This window comes from Melozone crissalis, unplaced genomic scaffold (assembly GCF_028551555.1).
Source record: "Melozone crissalis strain CALT ecotype California unplaced genomic scaffold, PUWL_Pcris_2 ptg000019l_1, whole genome shotgun sequence".
NCBI lineage: Eukaryota > Metazoa > Chordata > Aves > Passeriformes > Passerellidae > Melozone > Melozone crissalis.
The window spans coordinates 6179624-6194257 of NW_026535797.1; the positions used below are offsets into that span (position 1 = coordinate 6179624).

General features: G+C 40.2%; 1 protein-coding gene across 1 annotated transcript; it reads left to right on the top strand.

The window, feature by feature from the left end:
• The first annotated feature begins 13166 nt into the window (after positions 1 to 13166).
• PRLHR (prolactin releasing hormone receptor) lies at positions 13167 to 14239 on the top strand. The gene has a single exon (XM_054277388.1). It carries the CDS (start codon positions 13182 to 13184, stop codon positions 14214 to 14216), a length of 1035 nt encoding a protein of 344 aa, XP_054133363.1. The 5' UTR covers positions 13167 to 13181; the 3' UTR covers positions 14217 to 14239.
• The last annotated feature ends 395 nt before the right edge of the window (positions 14240 to 14634 follow it).

Consider the following 14634-nt stretch of genomic DNA (forward strand, 5'->3'; position numbering starts at 1 on the left):
GGAGTTAATGTCCCGAATAATTTTAGACTCCCCAGTTGGATAATTGCCACACATTCAGGCTCTGGGAGCCACTGAGCTGCAGCCCTTTGTGGCAGCTGATTCAGGCTGTTTCCAGCTGTGCTCTCAGGGTGATGGTGGCTATAAACAGCAAGGCTGTGGCCCTGGTAGATGACTTGGAAGATTTTATCAGTCTGGTGTAGTGAAAATTAAGGGAATCCTCACACCTTCTTCTGCCCTCTCATTTGTACCAAAGACACTCCTCTGCAGAGCCTTCTAGACCTCTCATTTTCACGGACAAAGTGTTTGACAATCTGGTACCTACAAATCCCTCACCCAGCTTGGATGTTCCTTTTCCATGGCAAGGACGTGCAGATGTCCCAGCCTTTGCATTTCAGGCTCTCAGAGCTTTGTTCCCCTCTCACATTTAACAAATGCCTGTGGATGTCTCCTGCAAGCCCCAGTGACATGAAGCATGTTTTTCATCTGGTCTCTGCTCCTCTCATCTCTTCTTCCTCCTGCAGCATTTTGGTAGCTTTGGAGCACTGGGTAATTTCAGTGCTGTGAAATAAGTCTGTGCACAGCAACCAAGCTGCTAGACTGGATAGAGGCAACTCATGCTGAATGTGGAAAAAGGAAAGAATAACTAAGTGCAAAAAGCATTTCAAGTGGGTCAAAAATGGCTTTATTATGAATTATAGACTACTTTTGCTGATAATGGGGCACTGTCTACTGTGATTCATCGTAGTCAAGCAGCATTAATTTCAGAGGGAAATGGGACAGAAGGGAAACTACTCGATTGGTAATGGGGTATTTTGTGTGGGCAGGCACTGTGGCTATACTAAATTATTGTACTCTGCTCATTCAGATGTGACCTTCTTGACCCTTTTGAGGTTGAAGTTACATGATGTACAGTATAAAGTGTGTTAAAGAGTGTCTGAGTAATTGAATCAAGTGTGTTAATCAGAGAATAGAACCATGAAACTTATTAAGTTTTAAAGAAATTATTTTTAACAGAATAGGAAAAAAACCCCCAGAATTAAGAAAAACCTATTTTATTAGGTTGACTGATAAATTTGGGTTCCAAACACATCAATAGATGAATTTTGCTTCTTTTTAACTACCTTCTCTCAATGTCACATTTGGCAGACCCCAGGGAGATACAGGTCACTGGAATAAATTCAGCCCTTGTGAACCTCTGCCACAATATCATAGTGTATTAGTGGACATCTATTTTAGCAGAGAACTCTTTATTATGACTCATGGACACTGAGAGGCATTACAGATTATAATTTCTTTTTGGGTATGTGTGCGTGTTCAAATTCAATCAGGTCGATATGCCACAATGCAGCATTTAATTGAAATTTAATTAATCTATAGCCACCTCATTTTAATATTGTCTTGGTAAAATCCTTGGCCTGTAGAACCCAGGAACAAGACTTGACATGGTGGTAAAATGACACCATGACATCAGCTCTTTTATAAAATTAATGCAGCAAAATAAATTTCTTCTATCTTCCCCTGCGATTCTTCTTGCTTTGAACTGTTGCCATTTGGACAAAACATCCTCCATATTCTGTTCTCTTTTATGGAGCAAAGATATTGCAGAGATTTGTAGTGGGGGGTTGAGACCCCTCCCTAATTATTTCTGTAAGACATGGTGAGAGCTGTTAGAGTTTTGCAATGCCCAGACCTAGAGTATTGTGGTTTTACTTGGAAATTTCATTTTGTTTCAAGGGAAAAGATGCTATTTTTTCTTGATGTGGCTGGGAATTTCAAAGATGTGGACAAGTCTCAAAGCTCTTTTCCCTCAAATGTGCATTTTTATTTTCATTTAACTGGTTAGTTATTATGATGGATGATGAGGGAAGACTTGGGCTCATGGAGGGCAATTCTAAGCTTGATGGAGCTGGAGTTTACCATTTCTTGGTAAATAAATAGACAGAACCTTGTGTAATGACCTGAACAAGTATATTAAGAGAACTGGATGGGAACAAGGGATCTTGGGAAATCTGAATTCAGCTTCACTTATCCATAGGACTTTATTTCAATCATGGAGGGGTCTTGATTGAACAATTTAGACATCCCATGGCCTTTTATCTATGGGGTCTGTAGGGTCTATTATATTATCTTATAATTTCCATTCTGCCTCGGGTCAAGTGCAGATTTCTATAGTGCTTGGATAACTAATAGTGGGAAAGATTTGTCTCCAGATTAACCAGAGCTGGTCCCACGCCAGAGATTGTTGTTTTATATATGTGAAACCAAGCCTGTAGAACTTTTTAATTTTCACTTTTCAGTGTGCTTTAGTTTTTTATGATTTCGTGCCTGAAATTTTGCTATGCCTTTGTAAATAACCAAAGAAATATCTGAAAGGTTACTTTTCCCATTGAGTAAAAGCAGTCATAATTAAAAGGTTTATTTAGCTTTTTTTACATCTGGATTCTTTTTATCAGCCTTTTGTACAATTTTCATTTCATTCTGTCAGTGCTTGCTGTAAAGTCTACAGATCCAAAGGGTTATAGCTGGGTATTCTGTAAACAATACATTTCTTTTAATGGGAACATATTATTTTTTAAATATGCTTTTGGAGATAAAAGGAAAATTCTCTGAATGTAAATTTGGCTCTGCTCAATAGTAATTTAAAAAGAATGACTGGAAAGTGACATGCGTATCCTTTTTAACTTGTATAACATTGAAAGCCTTAGAAATTTTACCATCATTCACTTTAACACATCAAAGTATTGCTGGTTGAACTCAAATCTCTCTGAAATGCTAATCCATACCCTTCACTGTAGTGAAATGAACATACAGATGGTTCTTCTAATTACTTGGGGAAAGAAAAGGGGATGATTTCCTTTAATGATTTCCCCTTCTTTCCTGACTGAAAGCAGTTCCAGCTCTTCCCTCCAGCTAATTTGATGGTTAAAAGATGCCTTTGTCTTGCTTTCGGCTATTGAGGTTTCATTTAATTTGTTAAAACTTTCTGTCATGAAGTGAGGTGTGAACCCAGGGCTGTGTAGGTTTGGTTCAGAGGTCATGCGAAGGGGAATTACAGCCTTGAATATTTAAAGCCAGGGTGCAGGGGGGTTATTATTGCACCTATGGCAAAGATGGAGTTTTCAGTTTAAAAAAGGATTTTGAGTCTGTGTAGATGCAGGAAGTTATTGGCTGAGGAATACACCCCAGGTATTCATACTCCAGACTCATGGCAGCTCCATTTTCCCAAGGATACAAATGAAGAGATTTGAAGCACATTCCTTTGAGCTGCTGACTTCACTGGAGATTTGTGGGGTAACGTGCTTCAGGGGAAGTGGAGAAAAAATGGTTTAAGAATAATTTCAAAGCTCCTAATTTTCACTATCAATTAGAACAAAGGTTGAGATTTTACAAACTGTACCCTGAAAAATGAGATCTTCACTCTAAAACAGCTGGTGTGAGCGCTGGTCTATTGGTCCACTAGCTCTCTTGATTTCTTCTGGCTTGAGATCTGCCTTTCACTCTGTTTCAAAAGTTGTGACCTATGGCCTCACCGAAAACCTCTGTGTCAATGGCAGTGTCATCCCACAACTCCTCCTGTTTCACTTCCTTCAATATGGAATCAGACTGCTGCTGTTCCTTCAGGATTCCACAGAATAAAAAAAGTTACCATTTGATGGCATGTCTTCCTGAATATTTCAGAAGCTCTTGTGTATTTTTCAATTAAAATACCCAATGGGAACAACAACAAAGAAAGAAAGAAAAGCTTAAATAAATACAGGTACTTCAGTCCTTCTGAGCTTTTAAGTATACATCTTATATAATCATTCCCCATAACAATGCTTTTTTTACTGTTTTTGAGGTACACCACTTCTCTCCAAGCTTTCGAAAGAATAGGAATAATATTTCAGTGCTCTAAAAGTATAATTGAGAGGCAAGAATTCAGCAGGGCTTTTTTCCGTCTTCATTTTCTATTAGACAGAATATTGTATAATAGTTTTGCTGAGTAAAACTGTAGCCAGGCTTAAAAGCTCTTTTTCCTACTAGAACAAAAATAGGAACCATTATTGATATAGAAAAGAATTTTGGCCTTTTTGAAAGTACAATAATTTGGGCATCTTCAGAAGAGGCTTTGGAGCAGTTTGTTGCCTAGAGCTGTGTATTTTGATTTTGTCTGCTCAAACCTGGCTTTAGAATGTTGAAAAAGAAACAGGAGAAAGGGAGAATGGTTAATTAGAAATTTTTATCTTCGTGTTCCTCTTGAGTGATGACACCTCACATAGTAGTAGGGAAAGGTGGTTTGCCTACATAAGACATCAGCAGATCTGGATTCCCTTGTCAGTTCTACCAGGAATTTCTATCCTGCTCCAGGGTAAAAATTACCCAGCCTCAGATTCATCCTCCCTGGAGAGGAGTTGACAGTGATCTTTGCTTGGTGTCAGAAAGACCTGTTCATTGTCGTGTTTAAAATGCTGTCAGTTTCTGGGCTTGTTCCATTTGCAGTGATTAAGTTGTCTTCTGTTTGTGCACGTCTTGCCTTGTCCTATTGCAAGTCCCTCTGCACACCTGGAGAACTACTTGAGCAATAGGGTTAAAATAATAAATGAGTCCTAAATAACAAGCAGCAGATAATTTTTATGGGGCTTTTTTAGATTACTCTAATTAGGATATGGCTCTCATGAGTCACTACTACTGGGAATGAAATGTCTGGAACAACACTTATGTTTCTTAATAGGAAAGATTTATTTTGCTGCCATGATGAAACAAAATATATGTAAAGTGATGTAAGAATTTTAAACACCTGGGGCATGCTGGACCTCACAGATTTCAGCCAAGCTCTCATCCATTTGTTATTTTGACATTACAGTTCTTAACTGCAAGTTTTTGGCAAAATAATTTTCCAGGTTAAGTCTCCCAACTGCTTTATTTGATGAGTATGATTTCACTATAATTCATCATCGTCAGAGGGTGGTCACATCCAGCCCTGAAATGAATGACCATGAATAAAAAACACTTAGAAATCTTGCAAAGTAAAACAAATTCATTCTTCTAAATAAAAATACCCATGGAAAGATGGATACATTATGGGATAGGTATTTATAGCAGCAACTGCATATTGAAGTCTTCTAATTGATGGGAGTCCAATCAGTGCATTCAGTTGAAACAAGAGTGTTCATAAAATCAGAGCTAAACCATGACTCTTAGTGCTGCTCATGCACTTGACAGAGCCCATGGGTAAGAACTATTCTCCCATCACAAATGCTGTCACAAAATAAAAAAAACCCACAATTCTTTAGGAAAACGTTAGGGGAAAGCTACTATGAGATTAAACTCTTAATCTAAGGGCAATCAGGTAATGGGAGAGCATCCATGAGAATAATAGCACTTACAAACATGAGCTGAGGAACTCTGCAGATAAGGCTGGATTCCTTCTTGGTAAGACTCAGTAAGACTCATTAAAGAGTGGAAGAGTATCCAAAGGACAAAGGAGAGGTTGAAAAAGGTGAGACAGAAGGAGTCACAGTATGGGAAATCTGATGGTCTTTGTGGTTTCAAACTTCCTGTGTTCAATAAAAAATTGAGGAAGCTGGCAGAGCTGGAGAGAAACATTCAAAAGGAAATATGTTAAAGAAAAGGGCATGGAAGAAACTGGATATTGTTGAAGTCTGCAGCAAAATTCACATTGGTTTTCACAGGAAGAGAATCTTTAGTCAGTAATATTGCCATTTTTAACCAGCTATACACATCAGAATAGCAAGAAAGAATAAACAGCAAAAGTGGTGTGTGGGGGCAAGTCATGGAAGTAGGAGTCATCATGGAGTGATCATTCATCTGTGTTCCTCTAATGCCTTCCACATTTATCCTTCTTGACTTATTTTACTCATCTGACAGTAAAGGCCTTTAATGACTGCTGTGAGCAGAGAAAAATAAAAAACCAAATTCTACTGTGGGAGAGAAATGCAGACAAAGAAAGAGAATAAACCCAGGTGCTGAAGTGCAGGTAGGTAGGAAGGATCAATACACATACACACAGAGTGAGGGAATAGTCCTGAGAGCAAATATAGATCTCTACATTTTGAGGGGAGATGATCATAAAACAGCCTGGCTGTGAAGATGCTATAAAAAGTTTTATTTTATTGTTTAAAACATCCTTTCCTTATTAATGTAACCATACTGAAAACATGCATAAACCTTCATTAGAAGTTCTGTTAAATTTTATTCTGATAATGTAGGTTATAAAAGTCCAATCTCTCTTATCCTCTTTCTCTCTTTTTTTTTTTTTTTTTTCTATAAACAGGAATTTGCATGAGAGAGCAGAACAACTCAATTCTAAATAGTGTTCTTATCTCTACATAACATTATTATGCAAACTATAATCAAACTAGATGACAGTCCTCTAGACAAACCTTCAGTATTAAGAGCTTTTAAAGCTCCCAGGCAGATTGTTGTTAGTGGGACAGTTAATTAAATGGAAGTTGGATTTTATTACTTTTTATAAACAACATAGGGTAGCTGGAATGATGTTGGTCCTCTGGGTTTTTTTCATTTCTATTTGACAAATATTAATTGAACTCATTGTTCCATGAAATCAGCAAGTTTGCTCATGGCAACATGATTGCTAAAGAACATCAGGTAGCTGTTGATCTCTTCTGTCCTTTACCCATCACCAGGGTAAATGAAAATTTTGGGATGGTGCAGTGTGCTGGGTTTTGCTGGGATAGAGCTGTTTTTCCTCACAGTACCTGATAGGGGCTGTTGGATTTGAGCTGGAAGCAGTGCTGATAAATGAGCCTTTCAGGGGTGCTATGGGCTGTCCTGCCTTATCACATGGAGAGGGACATGAGCTCACCCAGTGTGGGGGTACCAGTCGCTGGTTTTTCTGAGTCTGGACTGAGACAGCAATTCATGTTCAGACTCAGGTGTTTATTATTTCTTACCAGTAAAACAGTCCCACTACTGTGAGTTTGGCAGCTTTTAGTTAGAAGGCACAAAATGGCCAACAATCTCTTGTTACAAAGTCTTTTAAGAATAAACTATCCAATTAAGAACTGACACCTAGATTAATTTTCTTTTTAACTCAATAACTGATTCCACAGAGCCAACAATGGGGACTCCTCTGCCCAATTACAGAGTGCCACCCAAACCCATGGAGAAGAAGGAAGAAGAAGCATGAAGAAGAAATTTAGGACAATACCCTCCATCTTGCTTCCATCCACAACATACTAAAAATCCTAAAACCTAAGTTTCTCACCAAGTGATACACCAACACTACTCTCTATAATCTAGTTCATATTTTTGTGAATTCTAGTCTATTGTGAAGTCTCAGAAACTTTCTCCATGAAAGAGGGTCAAAGTCAGTGCTCCCTTGGGGGTCAGGGCACCCCAGGGCAGACAGAGAAATATTCCCTGTGGTGCCCTGGGTTTCTGCAACCCTGGGGTGAAGCTGCGGCTCTGCGGGCGCTGTCCGTGGTCCTGGAGGTGTCGCTGTCCGTGGTTCTGGAGGTGTCGCTGTCCATGGTCCTGGAGGTGTCGCTGTCCGTCGTCCTGGAGTCCCTCTGTCCGAGGTGCTGCCCCGCTGTCCCTGGTACTGCAGCCTCCGGGAAACCTCCTGGAGGCGTTCAAGCCCCTCTCCACTGACACCCAGGGTGCTGCAGAGGGACAGGTGTTTCTCCGTGGTGCTGCAAAGCAGTGCCGTAGGCAGGGCAGCGTTTTGTCCCCTAAAGCCCCAGCTATTGGGGTTTTTTAGCAACCTTTGGCTGCCCCAGGCTGAACAGCCTGCAGGACCCTGGGATGTGCAGGGATCCTGACTCCCGGCTCTTCAGGGCTGCAGGGAACAGCTGGAAAACAAAATTTCTCTAGGGCTTAGCATCAATCTGCAGATGTTTGTGGCAGCCAATTCCCACGGTCTGCTCTGGCTTGGGGCACATGTTTGTATTGCTTTGTGCATCCCTTCAGGACCTGGGAGCAGAGCAGAAATGCCAGTTTTTCTGGAGAGGTAGGAATTGGATCTGATGGGTATGCAAATCTGCCTGCATACTTTTCCATTTTTATTCTTCCTTGTAACAGCCTTTAGATTAGAGACATTCAGATACCTTTTCCCAGGTGAGTTCTGACTGAGCTATAAAAACAAAACAGCATTTTACCACAATGTGTCAGCAGCATTGCCTAATATTACATTAAAGATGAAAAAGAAAACTTCTAGCTCTGATATTCCTAAAGATTTTGCCCCAGGGATTTGTCTGTTTGCTTGTTTGCTTGTTTCCTAGTCCTATCCATGGGAATGCTGAAGACAACAGCTATCTCTTACTGTAACATGATATGAGTCCATTTCAGTCATGGATTTACAGAAGAATCTGTAGTAAAAATCTGAAATTCTATTACTGTCTGTCCAGTCAACTCAGAGATTGTCAGGTTTGTTAGTCAGACCCTATTTTTCAGCAAAATTCTACTTTAGCATGCTCAAGCAACATATTAAACACAAATACCTCTTTAGTCATCCTAATGTTCAACCTATGTCTCCTGTGCTTACTTTGAAATTAAAAAAATACCAACCCCCTCCTCCCCCAGCAACTGCACAAACACACATTTTTTGTTTTGAGAAACAAAAAATCAGCTTTTCTTGGTCATTAGTTCCTGCATGGGTTTGGCTGAGAAAGAAAATATTAAGGGTTTGGGGACGTGGGGGAATCAGGTCTGCTTGTATCAAGTCTCTTGGCAGTAATTTTGTAGGAAGGCAGATCAGATAAAGAAGAATCAGTGATTGTACTGACTGAAGAGCCTTGTGGCTGAAATGATTTTACAGTAACAGTGCTGACCCTGCCTTTCTGTCTGATTTGTAAATCAGCTGCTCTGAGCAGGTGCTGAGACCAGCAAAAGGAAAAGTCTGTCTGGCAAATATTTAAGTGCTGTTCTAGTAGATCTTCACAGGCACTAGTGCAACAACCTCCCCACTGAAAAATGACAAAGAATGCTACAAACATAATAAGACTGAGTGTGAGCTGTGCCCATGCATGGGGGTGTGCAGGAATATAAATTTTAATTCTATCTTTTGAATTCTATCTTCCTATTATCAATGGGAACACTGCTGAAAAAGGCGATAGTGGAGATATTTTCAAATAGTGGAGTGAGAACAGTCTGAAGCCTGTGTTGATGAAGGATGGAAAGGAACTTCCTGAAACCTATTCCCCATGAAAGAAATCAGTCCCCATGGATGTTTTTATCTCCCATAATACACTGGTTGTTCAAAAGGCAAGCAAATACAAGGGGAAATTTGTTGCCCTCCAACCTAGAAGTGTTCTACTTTCCATCCTAAATTTGCCCAAAGTGAATTTGTTCTTTCATTATTCCTTTCTCTAAATATGTGTTTTCCTGCCCTGTAGTTTACTATCCTCCCCGGTGCTTTTAAAGAATACAGTGCAATTCTGCCCTGGTGAATAGACACTTATAGCAACAAAATTGTCCAGAGGTTGTAGAAAGTAGAGGTGAATTCAGCCTGAGAACTCTCACAGAGCAGCAGATTTTCTTTTGTTTGCATTTCAAATGCACTGCCTGCTCCTTTCAGTAGACCCATAACACAATTTGCTATGTCCTAAGCCACAGTGAAAATTATTATTATGGTGAACTTGATTTTGTCTTTTATAACAGGTTTTTCTTTTATTCTCCCTTAGGCTTTCAAAGTCTCACTGCTTAATTGTGCTGTCATCTGCTATGTTGTCTCTGATTCCAAACTTGGTGTTTCTACCAAATTTACTTGGTGCAGTCCTACTTTTGTGTTAACATGGTAAAATGAAAAGAGCTGCCAAGGCTGGTCAATCCTAAAAAAGGTTCTTGAGCACCACAAATAGCTCTTCTGGTCCAATTTCTTTGTAGGTGCTGCTGTTCTTTGCCTGCCTCACAGTTCTTAGGATATTTCCTCTGATATAGATGATAACTTCTCATCAGTTACACAAACCCAAACTGAAAACTGCTACATATTCTATACAGAGAAAATAATTTTAACAACATAGATGGAAAGATAGTTTCACAAAATCTTCCTTTAGTGTCCTATTCTGTCTACTCTCTCCCTTCTGTCCTTTCTTCTGTCCGTAAATCTAGTCTAAAACCTATTATAAAACTGCTATCAGACTACAGGACTTCCACTTTATGTACTCTTTTTCATCTATAGTAAATTATTTTAATCTAAATCCTGTGCTTATGCACAGTTTGATGCATTGAATTTGAGAAAACCAGTAGAAACAACTAGAAAACTCCTAGCCAACAAAAAAAATCCCCAAAACAACAAACAAACAAAAAAACTGTAAACATGGTTCTTAGAATTTAGGGACTGTGATTTCTCATAGGGACAGACAGGATGTATTTACATGCTTAAATGGGTGAAGGACAAACTTCCCTGACTTGAAATTGTTGTCTGAAATAAAATCTTGTTCCCTGGCTGGCCAAAAGAAGAACTTGGTAAAGGAACCCCAATCCTGACATCATTCAAAATATGCAAATCATTGTTTTTTATAGGCTCTGCAAGTATTACCTGGGCTGTTCTGCACAGACCATTCCTGGAAGAATGTGAAAGAATTGTTAAAGTAGATCTGTGATGCATAAAAAAGTTGTGGTTTATGGGAAAAAAAAAGAGGCAAATAAACAGGAGCATGGAAAACTAACAGCTGAAACTGTGAGACTTGAATGGCAGAAGAAAATGTTTTGGTTTGTAAAGCTTAAAGCAACTTCCGATGTTTGTACTCAGTTTCTTTGGGGAGCTGGACAGGTTACCATAAGAGATTATGAAAGTTCAGCTGTGAAACATTTCTGTGAAGTGTTGGTCTGGCTCTAAATATAACATAACATCAAGGACAACCAGGGCTTAACCAGACACTCATCATCATTCCTGTGCGTGACACCCTTACACACTTGGAATGTCAAAATAGCTCTAATATGACAGTAATGCAGTTTCTGTGACCTTTTCTCTTTTAATGAGGAAATTCTGCATGTGAAAAGGACTTAGAGTCTGTTCAGGAAGGACTCTGTCAGATAGCCTTGGAAATTCTAAACAAAATTAATATTTGTCGTTTTAGAAGGAGAAAAGATTTCCTTGGGATAAATTGCTGGAATACTTTTTCTATTCAAGCCCTTATTAAATATTATCTTTCCAGACCTTGACTGTGGCATACAGCAGAACTGAAGACATTTTCTGCCTGAAGCCAAAACAAACAGAAAATCACTAAGAGAAATAGGTGGGAGCCTTCAAACAAAAGGTGTATCGGTTACTGGTTTCAGAGGTGAAAAAAATAAATTTAAAGACAAGGGAAAATGCAGGAACATTGCCTGGTACAGCTTGAAATAAAAGAATATATAAGGTTGGTTTTGTGACCTGAGCATTAAGGTGACCTTGAAGGCTTCTTGAGATGATACTGTGTTCGATTTTTCTCACATAGTGAAGAATAAGCCTTTTTCTGATAGGAATACAATATTTACAGGATCTACTCTGCAGCTCTTGGGAATGAAACAAAAAATTCACTTAGTTAAAAATGAAATTTTCAATTAGTTCATGTGCAATGATATTATTGTGAGCTTCTTTCCAAGGCATAAGCCTTGTCATTCCAGTAGGATGTGGGCAGTATGAAGGGATGTGGGCAGTATGAAGGGATGTGGGCAGTATGAAAGCCTTTTACGTGTGCCCCCCTTCATTTTTCTATGTTTTGTCTGCTTCAAGGGGCCATATACAAAGCTTACTGCAATCCTACTTTAAACTAGGCCATGCTTTCCTCCCCCATTAAATGGAGCTAGTGAATTGATGGGTTTTAGGAATTCTGAACATGCTGCTTATCACCAAGCAGTGTGGTTGCACTGGGTGGTGACAGCAGGAGGAATTTCCTATTTCCTTGCCTCTCTGCAACCTCTCCCCTCAGGTCCCTCTCCTATACTGGATTTGGGGATGTCTAATTAAATGTTCTGTAAGCACTTATCCTGAGTTTTCTGCTTTCTAATATCTGAACCAAGCAAAACAACTATAGATTGTTTTACAGACCAGTTAGCACCTGTTGTCTGGTATAGAAAAGGTTAACGAATCTAACACAGGAATGAAGAAACACCCCAAATATTTTTAGGTAGCTGAAATAATAGTGGAAGTTTGCTGTAGTTCTCTGCAGGTAAACACATCTAACTTATTTGGATGCTAATATTTCCTTTGAGATGCTCACACATGTTTGTTTACTTTTAAAGATGTGTAAATCCTACTGAAAATAGCCATAGTGGGTGAGTAAACATTGTAGCACTAGTAGAAAATAAATTTAAGTAAAATAAGATCCTTTGTGCTACAAGATAAATGCACATTTCTAATCCTAACTTCATTCACAGGTACATAGCTGAGACCCTCTAGTGGTATAAACATTTATTTGCCTTCAGCATGTGATTAAAATTCTATTTTACCGTCATATTATAGCAACAAAATTACAGGTAGTATTTTTGGACACTCTGGTGGCTCTGGAAAAGCTGATCTAGGATTAGATACTGTGCAGGTTCATGTTAATGAAAGTAAATTGATTTTTAGATGTGAGGGGCAATTATAGATGCACTGGAAGGAAAGGGGAATTTTTGAAAGGATATTCTAGAACTAATTACTATCAGTAAAAAACACACAAAGACCAACGTAATACTCAGGGCAGCCAATGGGGATAAAAGCTTATACATAAATCTGTCATGACCTAGTAGTGAAGACTGTTTAAAAACAGTGATCTCCACTTAGCTTGTAAATGCACATCGCCCTCTTTCTCACTCATATATTCTCTCTCTCTCTCTCTCTCTCTCTCTCTGACACACACACACACATACACGCTCCTGGATTTGCAGAAGACAGACATCTAGGGCACTTCTTGGCATCCACAGGAAAATCATATGGGATTAAAAACCCCCAGCAGTAAGTACTCACTGTATTAAATGTTTATTAAGTGGCATGCTGTCAAAAGCTAGATTTAATAGTAAATACAGGAGGACTTTAATGGAAATTGGTTGTATTTGATTTTTCTTAGGATTTGCTGAAAGCTGCCTCTCGAGGGTTACAAGTTCACCTTTTACATTTCCAGATGCTTGTTTGCTATCCATGTGGCAACCTCTGGACAGGCAGTGATCCATCCCTTATCCCCCCTGATTGAGTGCAGGAGCAGCGCAGTGCTAACTACTTCACTCAGCTGACGGCAGACAACAAAAGGAGGAAAATGATGAATTCGGACAATTTAACCTCCCAAAGCTTCCTCTCTGCGATTCACAGCAACACCAGCAATTTATTCTCAGGGCTCCAGTTCGTTCAGTCCTTCAAGCCACTCATCATCCCCTGCTACTCGCTGGTGGTTTTTATTGGTGTCATCGGGAATTACCTTCTCATCTATGTCATCTGCAAGACAAAAAAAATGCACAACGTCACCAACTTTCTGGTAGGCAATCTGGCTTTCTCAGACATGCTCATGTGTGCCACCTGTGTGCCCCTGACCCTGGCCTACGCCTTTGAGCCCCGGGGCTGGGTTTACGGGCGCTTCATGTGCTACTTTGTTTTCCTGATGCAACCTGTCACGGTGTTTGTGTCTGTGTTCACCCTGACCGTCATAGCTGTGGACAGGTACTGTGCCACGGTGTACCCCTTCCGCAGGAGGCTCACCATCCCCATCTGTGCTTACATCCTGGCTGCTATTTGGTTGCTGAGCTGCACTTTGGCTGCCCCAGCCTTGGTGCACACCTACCACGCCGAGTTCCCGGAGCTGGACTTCTCCATCTGCGAGGAGTTTTGGTTCCACATGAAGAGAGATCGCTTGGCTTACGCCTACAGCACCCTCATCATCACCTATGTATTGCCTCTGGCTGTCATCTCCCTGTCCTACCTGAGGATCTCAGTCAAGCTGAAGAACCGTGTAGTCCCAGGCAACGTCACCCAGGGCCAAGCTGAGTGGGACAGAGCCAGGAGGAGGAAGACTTTTCGCTTGCTGGTCTTAGTGGTGGCAGCCTTTGGAGTCTGTTGGCTGCCCCTGCACATCTTCAACATGATAAAGGACATTGACATCAGCTTGATTGACAAGCAGTACTTCAACTTCATCCAGCTGCTGTGCCACTGGTTTGCAATGATGTCTGCTTGTACCAATGCCTTTCTCTATGCCTGGCTCCATGACAGCTTCAGGGGAGAGCTGAAAAAAATGTTCGCCTGGAGGAAGAAGAAAATTGGACCCGCTACAAACTGCATTATGGCCAGTGTGGTGCTGTAAATGAGAGCTGGTGGGAGTGCACCTCCTTTGTGCGTGAACGTTGTAAGTCTTTTCCGCTTTTAATTAGTCCTCATTCCTGACATTTGCCCTCAGGGCTCAATTATAGCAACACAAGTCCCATGTGCACCTCCACTTCTAATGGAGAATGGCAGGCAGATGTCATGCCTCAATAATATCTTTATTGCTTTGATTGGAGTTAGAAGCCAAGGAGATGTAAGCACAATAAGATACAGGGATCCTTCCTAGCTGTGTTGGATATTACTGTCAGTACAGACATGGGTTTGGGGGACAAAGAGAAGCAAGGATGAATAGGAAAGCTAAATACCTCAAAGAGGGAGTGTTTTGGATTGGGTAGAAATTAAATCTGTGTGTCTGCCCAGAGTCCATTCCTTAGCACAGGCTCTAGGGTAGAGGACTC